This window comes from Pan troglodytes, chromosome 7 (genome assembly GCF_028858775.2).
Source record: "Pan troglodytes isolate AG18354 chromosome 7, NHGRI_mPanTro3-v2.0_pri, whole genome shotgun sequence".
Lineage (NCBI taxonomy): Eukaryota > Metazoa > Chordata > Mammalia > Primates > Hominidae > Pan > Pan troglodytes.
Window position 1 is genome coordinate 114,186,279 of NC_072405.2, and position 17,127 is coordinate 114,203,405.

At 35.3% G+C, this 17,127-nt stretch overlaps 1 protein-coding gene across 49 annotated transcripts in view; it reads left to right on the forward strand.

The window, feature by feature from the left end:
* The window catches only part of RIMS2 (regulating synaptic membrane exocytosis 2), a 729,498-nt gene that overhangs the window by 430,009 nt on the left and 282,362 nt on the right, over nucleotides 1-17,127 (forward strand). For all 49 annotated transcript variants that reach the window (XM_063816523.1, XM_063816526.1, XM_063816527.1 and 46 more), the window contains one exon: nucleotides 7,402-7,470. In XM_063816523.1, the coding sequence (XP_063672593.1) occupies nucleotides 7,402-7,470 (69 nt within the window). The remainder of the gene's footprint in view (nucleotides 1-7,401; nucleotides 7,471-17,127) is intronic.

Sequence of the window (17,127 nt, forward strand, 5' to 3'; positions counted from 1 at the left end):
TAAAGACCATCGACATTATGAAGAAACTGCATAAACTCACAGGCAAGATAACCCATTAGGGTCATAATGGCAGGATCAAATTCACACCTAACAATATTAACCTTAAATGTAAAACAGGTTAAATGCCGCAGTTAAAAGACACAGACTGGCAAATTGGATAAAGAGTCAAGACCCATCAGTGTGCTGTATTCAGGAGACCCATCTCATGTGCAGAGACACATATAGGCTCAAAATAAAGGGATGGAGGAAGATCTACCAAGCAGATGGAAAGCAAAAAAAAAGCAGGGGTTGCAATCCTAGTCTCTGATGAAACAGACTTTGAACCAACAAAGATCAAAAGAGACAAAGAAGGCCATTACATAATGGTAAAGGGTTCAATGCAACAAGAAGAGCTAACTGTTCTGAAAATATATGCATCCAATACCAGAGCACCCAGATTCATAAAGCAAGTTATTAGAGACCTACAAAGAGACTTATACTCCCACACAATAATAGTGGGAGACTTTAACACCCCACTATCAACATTAGACAGATCAACGAGACAGAAAATTAACAAGGATATTCAGGACTTGAATCCAGCTCTGACCAAGCGGCCTAATAGACATCTACAGAACTCTCCACCCCACATCAACAGAATATACATTCTTCTCAGCACCACATCACACTTATTCTAAAATTGACCACCTAATTGGAAGTAAAACACTCCTCAGCAAATGCAAGAGAACAGAAATCATAACAGTCTCTCAGACCACAGTGCAATCAAATTAGAACTCAGGATTAAGAAACTCACTCAAAACCACACAACTACATGGAAACTGAACAACCTGCTCCTGAATGACTACTGGGTGCATAACGAAATGAAGGCAGAAATAAAGATGTTCTTTGAAACCAATGAGAACAAAGACACAACATACCAGAATTTCTGAGACACATTTAAAGCAGTGTGTAGAGGGAAATTTATAGCACTAAATGCCCACAAGAGAAAGCAGGAAAGATCTAAAATTTACCCCCTAACATCGCAATTAAAAGAACTAGAGAAGCAAGAGCAAACAAATCCAAAAGCTAGCAGAAGACAAGAATAACTGAGATCAGAGCAGAACTGAAGGAGACAGAGACACAAAAAAAATTCAAAAAAATCAACAAATCCAGGAGCTGGTTTTTTGAAAAGACAAACAAAATAGACCACTAGCCAGACTAATAAACAAGAAAATAGAGAAGAATAAAATAGATGCAGTAAAAAATGATAAAGGGGATATCACTACCAATCCCACAGAAATACAAAGTACCATCAGAGAATACTATAAACACCTCAGTGCAAACATACTAGAAAATCTAGAATAAATGGATAAATTCCTGGGCACATACACCCTCCCAAGACTAACCTAGAAGAAGTCAAATCCCTGAATAGACCAATAACAAGTTCTGAAATTGAGGCAGCAATTAATAGCCTACCCAATCAAAAAAAGTCCAGGACCAAATGGATTCACAGCCAAATTCTACCAGAGGTACAAAGAGGAGCTGGTACCATTCCTTCTGAAACTACCCCAAACAGTAGAAAAAGAGGGAATCCTCCTTAACTCATTTTATGGGGCCAGCATCATCCTGATAACAAAACCTGGCAGAGACACAACAAAAAAAGACAATTTCAGGCCAATATCCCTGATGAACATCGATGCGAAAATCCTCAGTAAAATACTGACAAACTGAATCCAGCAGCACATCAAGAAGGTTGTCCACCACAATCAAGATGGATTCATCCCTGGGATTCAAGGCTGGTTCAACATACACATATCAATAAACATAACCCATCAGATAAACAGAACCAATGATAAAAACCACATGATTATCTCAATAGATGCAGAAAAGGCCTTAAACAAAATTCAACACCCCTTCATGCTAAAAAGTCTCAATAAACTAGGCACTGATGGAACATATCTCAAAATAATACAAGCAATTTGTGACAAACCCACAGCCAATATCATACTGAATGGGCAAAAACTGGAAGCATTCCCTTTGAAAACTGGCACAAGACAAGGATGCCCTCTCTCACCACTCCTATTCAACGTAGTATTGGAAGTTCTGGCCAGGGCAATCAGGCAAGAGAAAGAAACAAAGGGTACTCAAGTAGGAAAAAGAGAAGTCAGATTATCTCTGTTTGCAGATGACATGATTGTGTATTTAGAAAACCCCATCATGTCAGCCCAAAATCTCCTTAAGCTAATAAGCAACTTCAGCAAAGTCTCAGGATACAAAATCAATGTGCAAAAATCACAAGCATTCCTATACACTAATAACAGACAAACATAGAGCCAAATGATGAGTGAAATCCCATTCACAATTGCTACAAAGAGAAAAAAGATACCTAGGAATCCAACTTACAAGGGATGTGAAGGACCTCTTCAAGGAGAACTACAAACCACTGCTCAAGGAAGTAAGAGAGGACACAAACAAATGGAAAAACATTCCATGCTCATGAATAGGAAGAATCAAAACTCAAAATGGCCATACTGCCCAAAGTAATTTATACATTTAATGCTATTCCAATCAAGCTACCATTGACTTTCTTCACAGAACTGGAAAAAACTACTTTAAATTTCATATGGAACCAAAAAAGAGCCCACATAGCCAAGACAATCCTAAGGAGAAAGAACAAAGCTGGAGGCATCACGCTACCTGACTTCAAACTATACTGCAGGGCTACAGTAACCAAAACAGCATGGCACTGGTACCAAAACAGATATATAGACCAATGGGACAGAACAGAAGCCTCAGAAATAATGCCACACATCTACAACCATCTGATCTTTGACAAACCTGACAAAAACAAGCAATGGGGAAAGGATTCCCTATATAATAAATAGTGTTGGGAAAAGTGGCTAGCCATATGCAGAAAGCTGAAACTAGATCCTTTCCTGACACCTTATACAAAAATTAACTCAAGATGGATTAAAGACTTAAACATAAGACCTAAAACCATAAAAACCCTAGAATAAAACCTACACAATACCATTCAAGACATTGGCATGGGCAAAGACTTCATGACTAAAACACCAAAAGCAATGGCAACAAAAGCCAAAATAGACAAATAGGATCTGATTAAACTAAAGGGCTTCTGTACAGCAAAAGAAGCTATCATCAGAGTGAACAGGCAACCTACAGAATGGGAGAAAACTTTTGCAATCTGTCCATTTGTCAAAGGGCTAATATCCAGAATCTACAAAGAACTTAAACAGATTTACAAGAAAAAAACAAACAAATGCATCAAAAAGTGGAGGAAGGATATAAACAGACACTTATCAAAAGAATACATTTATGTGGCCAACAAACATATGAAAAAAACTCATTATCACTGGTAATTAGGGAAATGTAAATCAAAACCACAGTAAGGTACCATCTCATGCCAGTTAGAATGGCGATCATTAAAAAGTAAGGAAATAACAGATGCTGGAGAGGATATCGAGAAATAGGAATGCTTTTACACTGTTTGTGGGAGTGTAAATTAGTTCAACCATTGTGGAAGACAGTGTGACGATTCCTCAAGGATCTAGAACTAGAGATACCACTTGACCCAGCAATCCCATTACTGGTTATATACCCAAAGGATTATGAATCATTCTAATGTAAGGACACATGTACATGTATGTTTATTGCAGCACTGTTCACAATAGCAAAGACTTGGAACCAACCCAAATGCTCATCAATGAATCAATGATAGACTGGATAAAGAAAATGTGGCACATACACACCATGGAATACTATGCAGCCATAAAAAAGGATGAGTTCATGTCCTTTGCAGGGACATGGATGGCATTGGAAACCATCATTCTCAGTAAACTAACACAAGAACAGAAAATGAAACACCGCATGTTCTCATTCATAACTGGGAGTTAAACATTGAGAACACATAGACACAGGGAGGGGAACCTCACACAGTGGGGCCTGTTGGGGAGTGAGGGGCTAGAGGAGGGATAGCATTAGGAGAAATACCTTATGTAGTTGATGGTTTGATGGATGCCACAAACCACCATGGCATGTGTATACCTATGTAACAAACCTGCACGTTGTTCACATGTACCCCAGAACTTAAAGTGTAATAATAAAAAAAGAAGACATGCATGCGGCCAACAAGCATATAAAATAAGCTCAATATCACTAATCATTAGGGCAATGCAAATCAAAACTACAATGAGATACCATCGCACACCAGACAAAATGGCTATCATTAAAAAGTCAAAGAATAACAGATGCTGGCAAGGTTGTGGAGAAAAGGGAACACTTACACATTGTTGGTGGGAGTGTAAATTAGTTCAACTGTTGTGGAAAGCAGTATGGTGATTCCTCATAGAGCTAAATGTAGAACTACCATTTGACCCAGCAATCCCATTACTGGGTATATTCCCAGGTGAATATAAATCATTCTACCATAATGACACATGCATGTGAATGTTCTTTGTAGCACTATTCACAATAGCAAAGACATGGAATTAACCTAGATGCCCATCAATGACAGATAGGATAAAGAAAATGTGGTACATATACACCTTAGAATACTATGACGCCATAAAAAAGAACAACATCATGTCTTTAGCAGGAACATGGATGGAACTGTAAGGCCATTATACTTAGCAAACTAATGCAGGAACAGAAGACCAAATACCACATGTTCTTACTTGAAAGTGGGAGCTAAATAAAGAACTCATGAACACAAGGAAAGGAACAACAGACCCTGTGGTCTACTTGAGGGTGGAGGGTGGGAGGATAGAAAGGAGCAGAAAACATAACTGTTAGATACTGAGCTTAATACCTGGGTGATGAAATATTCTGTAAAACAAACTCTCGGGACATGAGTTCACCTATGTAACAAACCTTCACATATACCTTCAAACCTAAAATAAAAGTTTAAAAAAGAATAAATGAGCTTGAAAAAATGCTATTCATAAAGAAAAGAAAATAGAACTTGATCTTTTTCTTGCACCATGTACAAAAAAGTAAACTCTAGGTGGATCAATGACTGAAATATAATTTAAGCCTCAGTGAGGAAGCCAAAGCATTTAGTGCTGAAGTACTACAAAATAAGATATTTATTTTAAAGATTAAACTTTACAAAGTGGTGGGAGAAACTGGGAATTGTTTTAGGAAGGTTGTAAGACAATGGTTGAGGAGTCTGAGAAAAGTCACTTGCCAAAGACCATGAAGAGGAGCTAGTGAAAAAGTCTGTGAAAGTCTGTTGCCTGTTCATATAGTAGTGATTCTGGAAGTCTCTGTGGGACAGAAGGATAGACTGGTTAGGAAAAACGCATCCAAAAAGGAAAATCAAAGAAAACTAGAACCCATGCAGACAAACTGGAACCTGTGTTTATCTCTCATCCCCTTGCACCTTGATTTTGTGGGCCATCTACAGAAGCAGTTGCAACTGATGTCCTTGTCATGAATCTCCAGGTGTGCTTAGCTCAGGTCTGGGAGAAGATTCAAAAAGGGTATTTATCAGGATCAGAAAAGCATCTAAAATCCTAGACTTTGGTTTTATCACACCTGTATTAAAAACCAGAAGGAAGTGAAAGGAGAAATTGCAAAATTACAATTATAGTGACAATATCTCAAAAATGCACACACAGACAAATGTATATGGATTATTATTTTTTCTTTTTTGTATCATAAATAGGGACATGTTATTACTATTTTTATACTCTGCTTTCTGTCTGCTTTTAATCTCTATTGTTTTAGTGGTTACTTTTGAAATATTAACATGCATACCTAAAAAAGTAATTTTTTTTTTTTGAGATGGAATCGCACTCTGTCACCCAGGCTGTAGTGCAGTGGCGTGATCTTGGCTCACTGCAACCTCCGCCTCCTGCCTCAACCTCCCTAGTAGCTGGGACTACAGGTGCACGCCGCCATGCCTGACTAATTTTTTTTTCTTTTTTTCTTTTTTTGTATTTTAGTAGAGATGGGGTTTTACTATGTTGCCCAGGCTGGTCTCGAATGCCTAAGCTCAGTCAGTCTGCCCGCCTCAGCTTCCCAAAGTGCTAGGATTACAGGCGTGAGCCACCGTGTATCTCTACCTTTTCTTCCAAACCATATACAATTTTGCAATTTGATAAGCACTCTCTTCCCTATCATCTAACATATTACAGAATTGTACCTTTGGCTTCCTCACTGAGGCTCAAATTATATTTCAGTCTTTAAAGCAGTGTGTAGAGGGAAATTTATAGCACTAAATGCCCACAAGAGAAAGCAGAAAAGATCCAAAATTGACACCCTAACATCACAATTAAAAGAACTAGAGAAGCAAGAGCAAACACATTCAAAAGCTAGCAGAAGGCAAGAAATAGCTAAGATCAGAGCAGAACTGAAGGAGATAGAGACACAAAAAACCCGTCAAAAAATCAATGAATCCAGGAGCTGGATTTTTTTAAAAGATCGACAAAATTGATAGACCGCTAGCAAGACTAATAAAGAATTCTGTTGTGTGGGGTGTGTCTGTTCCTGAAACACATGGAGGTGAAAACAAATTAAAAACAAATAACAACGTTTGTTTTTATATGCAATAATTTCATATATAAGCGTGTAGTCACAATCTACTTTAGTCCTCAAAGCTCTGGTTGATTCAATTTGATGCTATTTTTGCCACAGTAAGATTCACATTTAAAAATTTTGCTATAGATTTGTTATGTGAGGAAAAACACAAACATGGTGCTTTTGAATTGTAATAACTATGAGTGCCTTTCCTAGTCTATTTCTTAGAAAACATAACAAAACTCACAATTTTGATGTATTAGTATTGTGGATGACTTTTTTCTTATTGTCTTTTCAAAGCAATAGACAAATAGCTAAACTACATAGTTTTTTTAAAAAGGATATTTAAGATGTCTTAAGTGAGTTTGCTTTTCTGAATTATACTTTCTCTCCATGAGCATGAAAAATAAGGAACTGACTATATTCAATGTATTGGTGATGCATATTAGAAAAAGACACATTAATGCATTTGAATATAACACATTGTGTTTTGAAATTTATCTGGTCTTAAGTGTCTTTGTCCATAAGCATCTAAAATTAACTTGACTTATCTATTTTCTAATAGATTTTATCAGTGTTGGATAACTTACACATATTATTTAGTATTTAATGTTATTTTAAGCTTTCAACCATTTAGGAACTTTATCTTATACATCTGCAGAATAATAATTTTATAAATTGTTAACTCCTCATCACCCATATCCTCACGTCATGAAATGCATGTGAAAATAAATGACAAAAAGCTCATAAGGACTTTTCTTCTGTACATATTTTTTGTTATTAACTGATTCACTCAGAATATTTTCGTTCGTTTTTCAGGTGTTTGAGGAATTTTCTTCCTTAGAGAATCAGAATTTTTAATTATTAGTATTGTTTACTTTATAGGGTCAAAGAGAATAAGTGATAGTGAAGTCTCTGACTATGACTGTGATGATGGAATTGGTGTAGTATCAGGTAAGAATTTTAGAATTATTTTATAGTATTAAAAAGGGAGTGCAATTCATCATCATTTACCATAAAAGTAAATAAATAAAAGAGAAAGATATAACTCATCTCCTCACCCTCCAAAACAGCCTATGGCAACCTATGACAACTTAAACCCCTGAGTAATCCCAATTGCTGGAACACCTGTACCAATCAGATTGGATAGTCTTGAAAGATGCCAGATAAGTAGATGTCAATAAATTTTCTATTTTAAGACAATAATAAGGATTTTACAATAAATTGGAGGAGTTCTTGCATAATCAGACTTTTTTATACTGCACTAATATGGTGGAAAAAAGATGAAATCTTTTTTATGTAACCACCATATCTAAATATGTCAAATGTTTAAATGGGAGTTTTTGAAACTTTAAAATTGTTTTTATATGAAGTATCATGTACAGCTACGTTTTGAAATTATAGTATTGTAGTTTAAAATATTTGCCTCATTTTAAAGTTAGAAACTTATCCAATGGTTTAATATTTTAGGTAAGTATATATCTTTTCTGCAAGTTCTGATGACAATGTTTACATGTAATACCTTTAATATTGTAAAATAAAGTATTCTATTCCTTTTGAAGGTTAAATAACCTAATAGATTTCATAATTATGACTAATTTTACTCTAAACAAAATGTATGCAAGGCATGCCACAGTTGCATTAGTGATTGATAACAATATTTTTTTGCCAATTTTTGTTAAGAGTCAGTTAGCATGCCTTTATCAGTGTACCACTTTTTAAAAACTCAATGATTATTTTTTCCCTTTCTTTGTACTAAGGGTGAACAATATACGACTACAAAAATACTCTTCATGTATTGTGGTTTAGAAGAGCTAAAACTCATAAAGTAGTTTTGAGAAATATTTCTCATGATTGCTTTCTTGGAGGTCATTAAATTTTTTTTCTATTTGTATTCTATTCCTTTGTTATTTGACTATTCCATTTCTTATCTTTTGTAAATATCTAGTCCATTAGGTTTTCTTCTTCCAAATTCTTTCCATTCAGATCGTTCATCTTGATGCCATTTTTGGATGTTTCTGTCCTTTCATTTTCTGTTTTCAAGATGACAGAAATATTTCTTTATTTAATATGATCATTTAAAGTTTTTCCCTCCTATAAAAGGAGTTGTATCTTTTGAAAAAGTTGTATATTTTTTCATTTATTTGGGTTAATAGTCTCTGGAATAATTTTCTGGCACTACAGAATTGTGTTTAGAAACCCTACCCCACTCAAAGTGCTTACTCTGGATTCATTAAGTTTCTTCATATGAAAAACATTCTTTCCTATCTTGACATTATTGTTCTTATTATTTTGCCAGTCAGAAACTGTCTGGTGAATTGTTTAATAAGACACTGAAAAGACTGCCATGAAATATACTATATTTTGCTATTTTGAAATCCAATGCGATTTTGAGAAATAGATTTTTCGTAGTATACTACACTTTATTTTTTATTGATTGATTGATTGATTGGTTTTTGAGACTGGGTCTCACTCTGTTGCCCAGGCTGGAGTGCAGTAGTGCAATCACAGCTCACTGCATCCTCAACTTCCCCAGGCTCATTTGACCCTCTCACCTCAGCTTCCCCAGTAGCTGGGACTACAGGTGCACACTACCTAGTGTGTGTACTAACTAGGGTTACTAACTAGGGCACGATACCTATTGAGTGTACTAACTAGGACTAACTAATCCCTTATTTTTTCTAAACCCAGCTAAATTTTGGATATAGTACACTTTAACAATACCTTTAGTACTCAAAAATTAGGATGATGGTATTGTAGTTTCTGAAATTATGGTATATGTAGTTTTTTTTCATAACCCATCACTTTAGTAAACGCTGTAGGAATTACATTTACATAAGACTTATGATCACCAAGACTTAAATATATATTAGTTCTGTTAAATATTTTCCTTACATTTCTTCTTTATAGCCTTTTCATTTTACAACTCCAATATTAAAACTAGTTTTAATAGAGAATAAATTTTTTAATCAATAGCTTATTAAATAATGTAAGGACCACCAGATAAAATAAATAATATATTTTCTGGGTAAAGCAACTCAGATGTGAAATGCAATGTATACATATACAAAATGCACACCCCTACCTCTCTTAATAATATTTAAACACATAGTATGAGTCAACAAACCAGCAAAATCTATTGATAGTTTGTTGCTTATATCCAGAGATTTCTTTCCAATTGCACATTGAATAAAGTCAAATTCAGAGTATCAATTACAATCATTCATAATAAACCTGAACTATCAAAACTGTTCTTAAGTAGGAACTGTTTCGACTAACTTATTCAGTTTTTCTAAGCTTGCAAGGCAGATGTCTTGAATATTAACTATGCCAGAAGTAATATTTTCTATGTTTTTTTTAAATTTTAGGGCAGCATTAGGTTTATAGCAAAATTGAGAGGAAGGTATACAGATTTCCCGTATGTCTTCCTACCCCAACACATTCATAGCCTCTCCCATTATCAACCTCCTCCACCAAACTGGTATGTTTGTTACAACTGATGAACCTACTTTGACACATCATAATCACCCATGGTCCATAGTTTACATTGGGGCTCACTCTTGGTGTCAAACATTCATTGGATTTGGACAAATTGATAATGACATGTATCCATCATTATATTATCATGCAGAATATTTCCACTACCTTAAAAATTCATCTTTCCCTTTCTCCTAACCCCTGGCAATTATTGATCTTCTTACTGTCTCCATAGTTTTGCCTTTTCCAGAATTTCACATAGTTGGAATCATACAGTTTGTAGCCTTTTAGATAGGCATCTTTCACTTAGTAATATGCTTTGTCTTTTCATGGTTTGATAGCTCATTTATTTTTAGTGCTGAATAATATTCCATTGTCTGGATATACCACAGTTTGTTTATTGATTCATCTGCTGAAGGACATCTTGGTTGCTTCTGAGTTTTGGCAATTATAAATAAAGCTGCTATAAACATCTGTGTGCAGGTTTTTGTGTGGACATGTTTTCAACTCCTTTTCGCAAATGCCAACCAGCACAATTGCTGGATCGTATGGTAAGAGTATAGTTTTGTAAGAAAGTTCCAAAACGTCTGTACCATTTTGCATTCCCACCAGCAATGAATGAGAGTTCCTGTTGAATGAGAGTTCCTGTTGTTCCACATCTTGCCAACATTTGGTGTTGTCAGTGTTCTGACCATTCCAATAGGTGTATAGTGGTATCTTGTTGTTTTTATTTGCATTTCCCTGATGACATATGAGGTTGAACATCTTTTCATATGCTTATTTGCCATCTGTTTAATTTCTTTGGTGACGTGTCTGTTCAGGTCTTTGGCCCATTTTTTTTTAATTGGGTTGTTTGTTTTCTTATTGTTGAGTTTTAAGAGTTCTCTGTATATTTTGGACAACAGTCCTTTATAAAATGTGTCTTTTACACACATTTTCTCTCTTCTGTGGCTTCTTAAAGCAGGGATTGTCTTGACATTGTCTTTTGCAGAGCAGTTTTAATTTCATTGAAATTCAGGTTATTAATCATTTCTTTCATCAATCATGCCTATGGTGTTATATCTAAAAATTTATCGCCATACCAAGGTTATCTATGTTTTCTCCTATGTTATCTTCTAGGAGTTTTATTATTTTGCATTTTATATTTACATATCTGATGCATTTTGAGTTAAATTTTTGAAGAGTGTAATGTCTGTGTCTAGGTTCCCTATTTTGCATGTGGACATCCAATTGTTCCAGCACCATTTGTTGAAAAGACCATCATTGCTCCATTGTATTGCCTTTGCTTTTATGTTGCCAGAGATCAGTTCAATATATGTATATCAGTTTATTTCTAGGCTGTCTATATGTTCTATTGATTTATTTGTCTATTCGTTGACCAAAGAGTACCACAGTGTCCTGATTACTGTAGTTTCATAGTAAGTATTGAAAAGTCAGGGTCAATTCTCCAACTTCATTCTTCTCCTTCAATACTGTGTTGAATCTTCTGTCTTCTCCACATGAGCTCTGGAATCTGGTTATCAGACTCCACAAATTGATATGCTGAGAAGTTGATTGAGATTGCTTTGAATCTGTAGGTCAAGTTGGGAAGATTGGACATCTTGACAATATTGAGTATTCCTTTATATGGAATATCTATTTATTTAGTTCTTTTTTATTTCATTCATCAGAGTTTTGTTGTTTTTCTCATGTAGATCTTATACATATTTTGTTAGATTATACCTAAGTATTTCATTGTTGGGAATTGCTAATGTAAATGGTGTTGCATTTTTAATTTCACTTGTTCATTGTTGATATATGGGAAAGTTATTGACTTTGGAATATTAACCTTATATCCTACAACATTTCTATAATCACTTATTAGTTCCTGGAGCTTTTTGTTTCTTTGTTTCAATTCTTTTGGGTTTTTACATAGACAATCATGGCATCACAGAAAGAGTTTTATCTCTTTCTCCCTAATCTGTATGCATGTATTTTCTTTTCTTCCTTATTGGATTATCTAAGTACTTCCAGTACAGTGTTGAATACAAGTGGTGAGAGTGGACATCCTTACCTTGTTTCTGATCTCAGTGGGAAAGTTTTGAGCTTTTTTTAACTGGTAAATATGATGTTAGCTGTAGGTTTTTGGTAGATATTCTACATCAACTTGAGGAAGATCCCCCATATTCCTAGTGTACTGGGAGTTTTTAGTAAATTCAGGGTGTTAGATTTTGTCAAATTGTCTTTTCCCCATCTATTGATTTAGTCATGTGATTTTTTTTTATAGCCTGTTGATGTGGTGGATTACATTAATTGATTTTTGAATGTGGAAACAGCTTTGTGTATCCAAGATTAATCCCACTTATTGTGTATAATTCTTTTTATACATTGTTGGATTCAGTGTGCTAACATTACATTGATAATTTTTGCAGTAATGTTCATGAGAGATGTATTCTTTTCTTTTAATGTCTTTGTCTGGTTTTGATATTGAGGTAATACTGGCCTTATAAAATGAGTTAGAGAGTAGTCTCTCTGATTCTGTTCTCTGAAAGAGATTGTAGAAAAATTGAATAATTTCTTTCTTGTTTGGTAGAATTTGCCAGTGAATCCATCTAAACTGTGTTGCTTTCCATTTTAGGAGGATATTAATTATTGATTCAATTTATTTAATAGATGTAGGCCTGTTCAGGTTATCTGTTTTTGTTTGAATTTGACATAACTGTGTCTTTCAAGGAATTGGTCCAGTTTCATCTACATTATCAAATTTGTGGGCATAGAGTTTTCATAATAGTCCTTTATTATCCTTTTAATGTCCATGGGATCTGTAGTGATGTCCTTTTTTTCATTTCTGATATTAGTAATTTTTATACCCTGTTTCTCTTAATTAGCCTGTCTAGAGGCTAATTTATTCTATTAATCTTTTTAAAGAACCAGATTCTGATTTTGTTGATTTTCTCTATTGATTTTCTGTTTTCAATTTTACTGACTCTAATTCTACTATTTATTTTGTAATTGCTTACTTTGCATTTAATTTGCTCTTCTTTTTCTAGATTCCTGAGGTAGAAATTTAGATGACTGATTTTAGGTATTGCTTTTTTTCTAATATACATATACATTCAGTACTATAAATTTTCTTCTAAGTACTGCTTTCACTGCATCCCACAAATTTTGTTGTTTTCATTTTTATTTATTTAAAGATATTTTTAAATTTCTCTTGAGATTTTTTTCTTGACCCATGTGTTATTTAGAAATATATTATTGGGATTTTGCAGTTATCTTTCTGTTACTGCTTTCTAATTTATTTTCATTGCGGACTCAGAGCAGCATTGTATGTTTTAAAAAATTTGCTAAGGTGTGTTTTATGGCCCAGAATATGCTCTATTTTAGTGAATGGTTCCAGGTGAACTTGAAAAGAATGTATATGCTGCTAATTTTTGATGATGAAGTAGTCCATAAATGTTGATTATATCCAGTTGATGGTGTTTTTGAGTTCACTTATCTTCTTACTGATTTTCTGCCTGCTTGATCTGTTCTTGTTGTTGCTGTTTTTTGTTTGTTTGTTTGTTTGTTTTTTGAGATAGAGTTTCACTCTTGTTGCCCAGGCTGGAGTGCAACAGTGCGATCTTGGCTCACTGCAACCTCCACCTCCCAGGTTCAAGGTTCAAGTGATTCTTCTGCCTCAGCCTCCTGAGTAGCTGGGATTACAGGCATGTGCCACTACATCTGGCTAATTTTTTTTGTATTTTTAGTAGAGACAGGATTTCTCCATGTTGGTCAGGCTGGTCTCAAACTCCTGACCCCACGTAATCCACCAGCCTCGGCCTCCCACAATGCTGGGATTACAGGCATGAACCACCATGCCCAGCCTGTTTGTTTTGTTTTTTGAGACAGGGTCTGGCTCTGTCACCCAGGCTGGAATGCAGTGGTGCAATCTTGGCTCACTGCAACCTCTGCATCTCAGGCTCAAGCAGATCTGTTCATTTCTGATAGAGTGGTACGGTAATCTCCAACTATAATGGTGGATTCATCTATTTCTCTATGCACTTCTATTAGTTTTTGCCTGACATATTTTGATACTCTCTTGTTAGATGCATACACATTAAGAATTGTTATCTCTTCTTGAAGAATTGGCTCCTTTTTCTTTATAGAATGTCCTTCTTTATCCCTGATAACTTTTTTTTGCTGTGGTGTCAGCTTTGTCTAAAATTAGTGTACCTACTCCTGCTTTTTTTTTTTTTTTTTTTTTTGAGACAGAGTCTGGCTCTGTCACCTAGGCCCCAGGCTGCAATGCAGTGGCACAATCTCAGCTCACTGCAGACTCCACCTCCTGGGTTCAAGCAATTCTCTCACCTCAGCCTCCTGAGTAGCTGAGACTACAGGCACGTGCCACCACATCTGGCTAATTTTTGTATTTTTAGTAGAGACGAGGTTTCACCATGTTGGCCAGGCTGGTCTCAAACTCCTGACCTTAGGTGATCTGCCCGCCTTAGCCTCCCAAAGTGCTGGGATTACAGGCATGGTGAGCCATCATGCCCGGCCTACTCCTAACTTCTTTTGATTAGTGTTACCATAGTACATTTTTTTCCATCCATTTAATTTATATGATTGTTTCCATTTAAAATGGGTTTCTTATACAGTTGAGCCTCATTTTTTTAATCGACTCTGACAGTCTCTTTTAGTTAGTGCATGTAAATGAGTGACATTTAAAGTGATTATTGATATAGTGGGATTAATATCTACTGTTTTTGTTACCCTTATTCATTGTTTATTTTTGTCTTCTATTCTTTTTCAGTGTTTTTTTTTTAATTGAGCATTTCATATGATTCCTTCCTTCCTTCATTTCATATGTCTTTCCTTCCTTGGCATATCAGTTATACTTCTTTTTCTTACCTTTTTTTTTGGGTAGGTACTCTAGAGTTTGTAGTATACATTTGCAATTCATGCAAGTCTGCTTTCAAGTAATACTTCATAGGTAATGTTATATCATATACTTAGAAAATCCCAATTTCTTCCTCCCACTTCTTGTATCATTGCTGTCATTCATTTGACTTAAATTTAAGCATACATAATTGAATACATTGTTGCTATTATTACTTTGAATTAATTCTTATCTGTTAGATAAATTAAGAATAAGAAAAATACAAGCTTTTGATTTTACCTTCATTTATTCCTTTTTCAATGCTCTTTCTTTCTATATGTAGCTTTGAAATTCTGACCTATATCTTTTTCATTCTTTCTAAAAAAATTTACTTTAATATTTCTTGTAATATTGTTCTACTGGCAACAAAATCCAAATTTTTGTTTGTCTGTGAAAGTCTTTCTTTCTCCTTCACTTTTGAAGGATAATTTCACAGGTCATAGGATTCTAGGTTGGTGGTTTTTTTCTTCCAAGCCTTCAAATATTTCACTCCACTCTCTTCTTACTTGCATGGCTTCTCTAGAGAACTCATATGTAATTCTTATCTTTGTTCTATAGAGGAGGAGTGTTTTTTTCTTTTTCTTTGTCTTCTTTCAAGGGTTTTTCTTTTTTCTCTTTGTTGTTATTATTTTGCATTTGTCCTACTTGGTATTCTCTGAGCTCCCTAGATCTGTGGTCTGTGGCTTGGTTCCTTCCATTAATTTGGGGAAATTTTCAATCATTATTCTTTCAAATCTTTCTTCTGTTTCTTTCTCTTTTTCTTCTCTTTCTGGTATTCTCATTACAAATATGTTATACCTTGTGTAGTTGTCCCACAATTCTTGGATGTTCTTTTCTGTTATTTTTTCAGTCCTTGTTCTCTTTGCTTTTCAGTTTGTGAAGTTTTTATTGACATATCCTGAAGTTCAGAGATTCTTTTCTCAACCGTGTTCAGTCTACTAATAAGCCCATCAAAGGCATTCTTCATTTCTATTACAGGTATTTCTTTTGTCTCTGGCATTTCTTTTTAGCTCTTTCTTAGAATTTCTTTCTGCTTACATTGCTCATCTATTCCTGCAGGCTGTACACTTTATTTATTAGAGCCCTTCGTATATTAATCATAGTGGTTTTAAATTCTCAGTCTTATAAATCCAGCATTCCTGCTATATCTGATTCTGACACTTGTTCTTTTTATCCAAATTGTGTTTTTTGCCTTTTGGTATGTAATTTTTTTCTTTCTTTTTTTTTAGACAGGGACTCGCTCAGTCGCCCAGGATGGAGGGCAGTGGCACGATCCCAACTCACTGCAACCTCTGCCTACTGGGCTCAAGTGAGTCCCCCAGCTTCAGCCTCCTTACTAGCTGGGACTATGGGTGTGCACCATCATGTCCAGTTTATTTTTGTATTTTTTAGTAGAGACAGGTTTTCTCCATGTTTCCCAGACAGGTCTTCAACTCCTGACCTCAAGTAATCCACCTGCCTTGGCCTCCCAAAATGCTGAGATTACAGGTGTGAGCCACTATCCCCAGCCTGTAGTTGTTTTTTCTTGATAATTTTTTTATTGATAGGCAGATATGATGTGCTGGTTAAAAGAAATTGCTGTAAATAGGCCTTTAGTAATGTGCTGGTAAGGTCAGGGAAGGGAAACATTCTATATTCCTATGATTAGGTCTCAGTCTTAGTGAGCCTCTGGATTGTGAAAATTTCAAGTGGTTCTCATTTTTTCCCTCCTCCCTTAGGTGGAACAAGATGGTTAGAGTGGGCTGGAATTGTTTTCTTTCTCCTGTGTGGAAAGCTAGAGTGGACTAGATTTGGGTATTTCCCTTCTCCCAGATTGGTTAGGCTTTGGTTAATTAGTTTCCCCTGAGGGAAAGTCTTGTTAAGAAAAGTAGAGCATTCTGGAGTATTTCAAAATGGTTCGTTTCCCTCTCCCTCTTGGAAGCATGAGGAGATTTTTCTTCAGTATTTACTGTGGGAACCTGGTGGAGCTCCTGGAGGTGAGTCTCACAATATTGTAAGAGACCTCAATGACTGGGTTCCTGTGGAGTTTATAACTCTCAGACTTGTTCTTAACTGATCCTCTAGCAATTTGTCATTTGAAGGTCAAGTTTTCCTACTCTGGCACTGGTTCCCACACTGCTTTCCCCTCATAAGTATCTTCTCCATAAGCTGTGACTCCCTGTTTTTGCCTGTCTCTTCAATCTTGGGGGCAGTTGTTTGCCCTGTGTCATCCCTCTTTTACAGATCCAAGATAATTT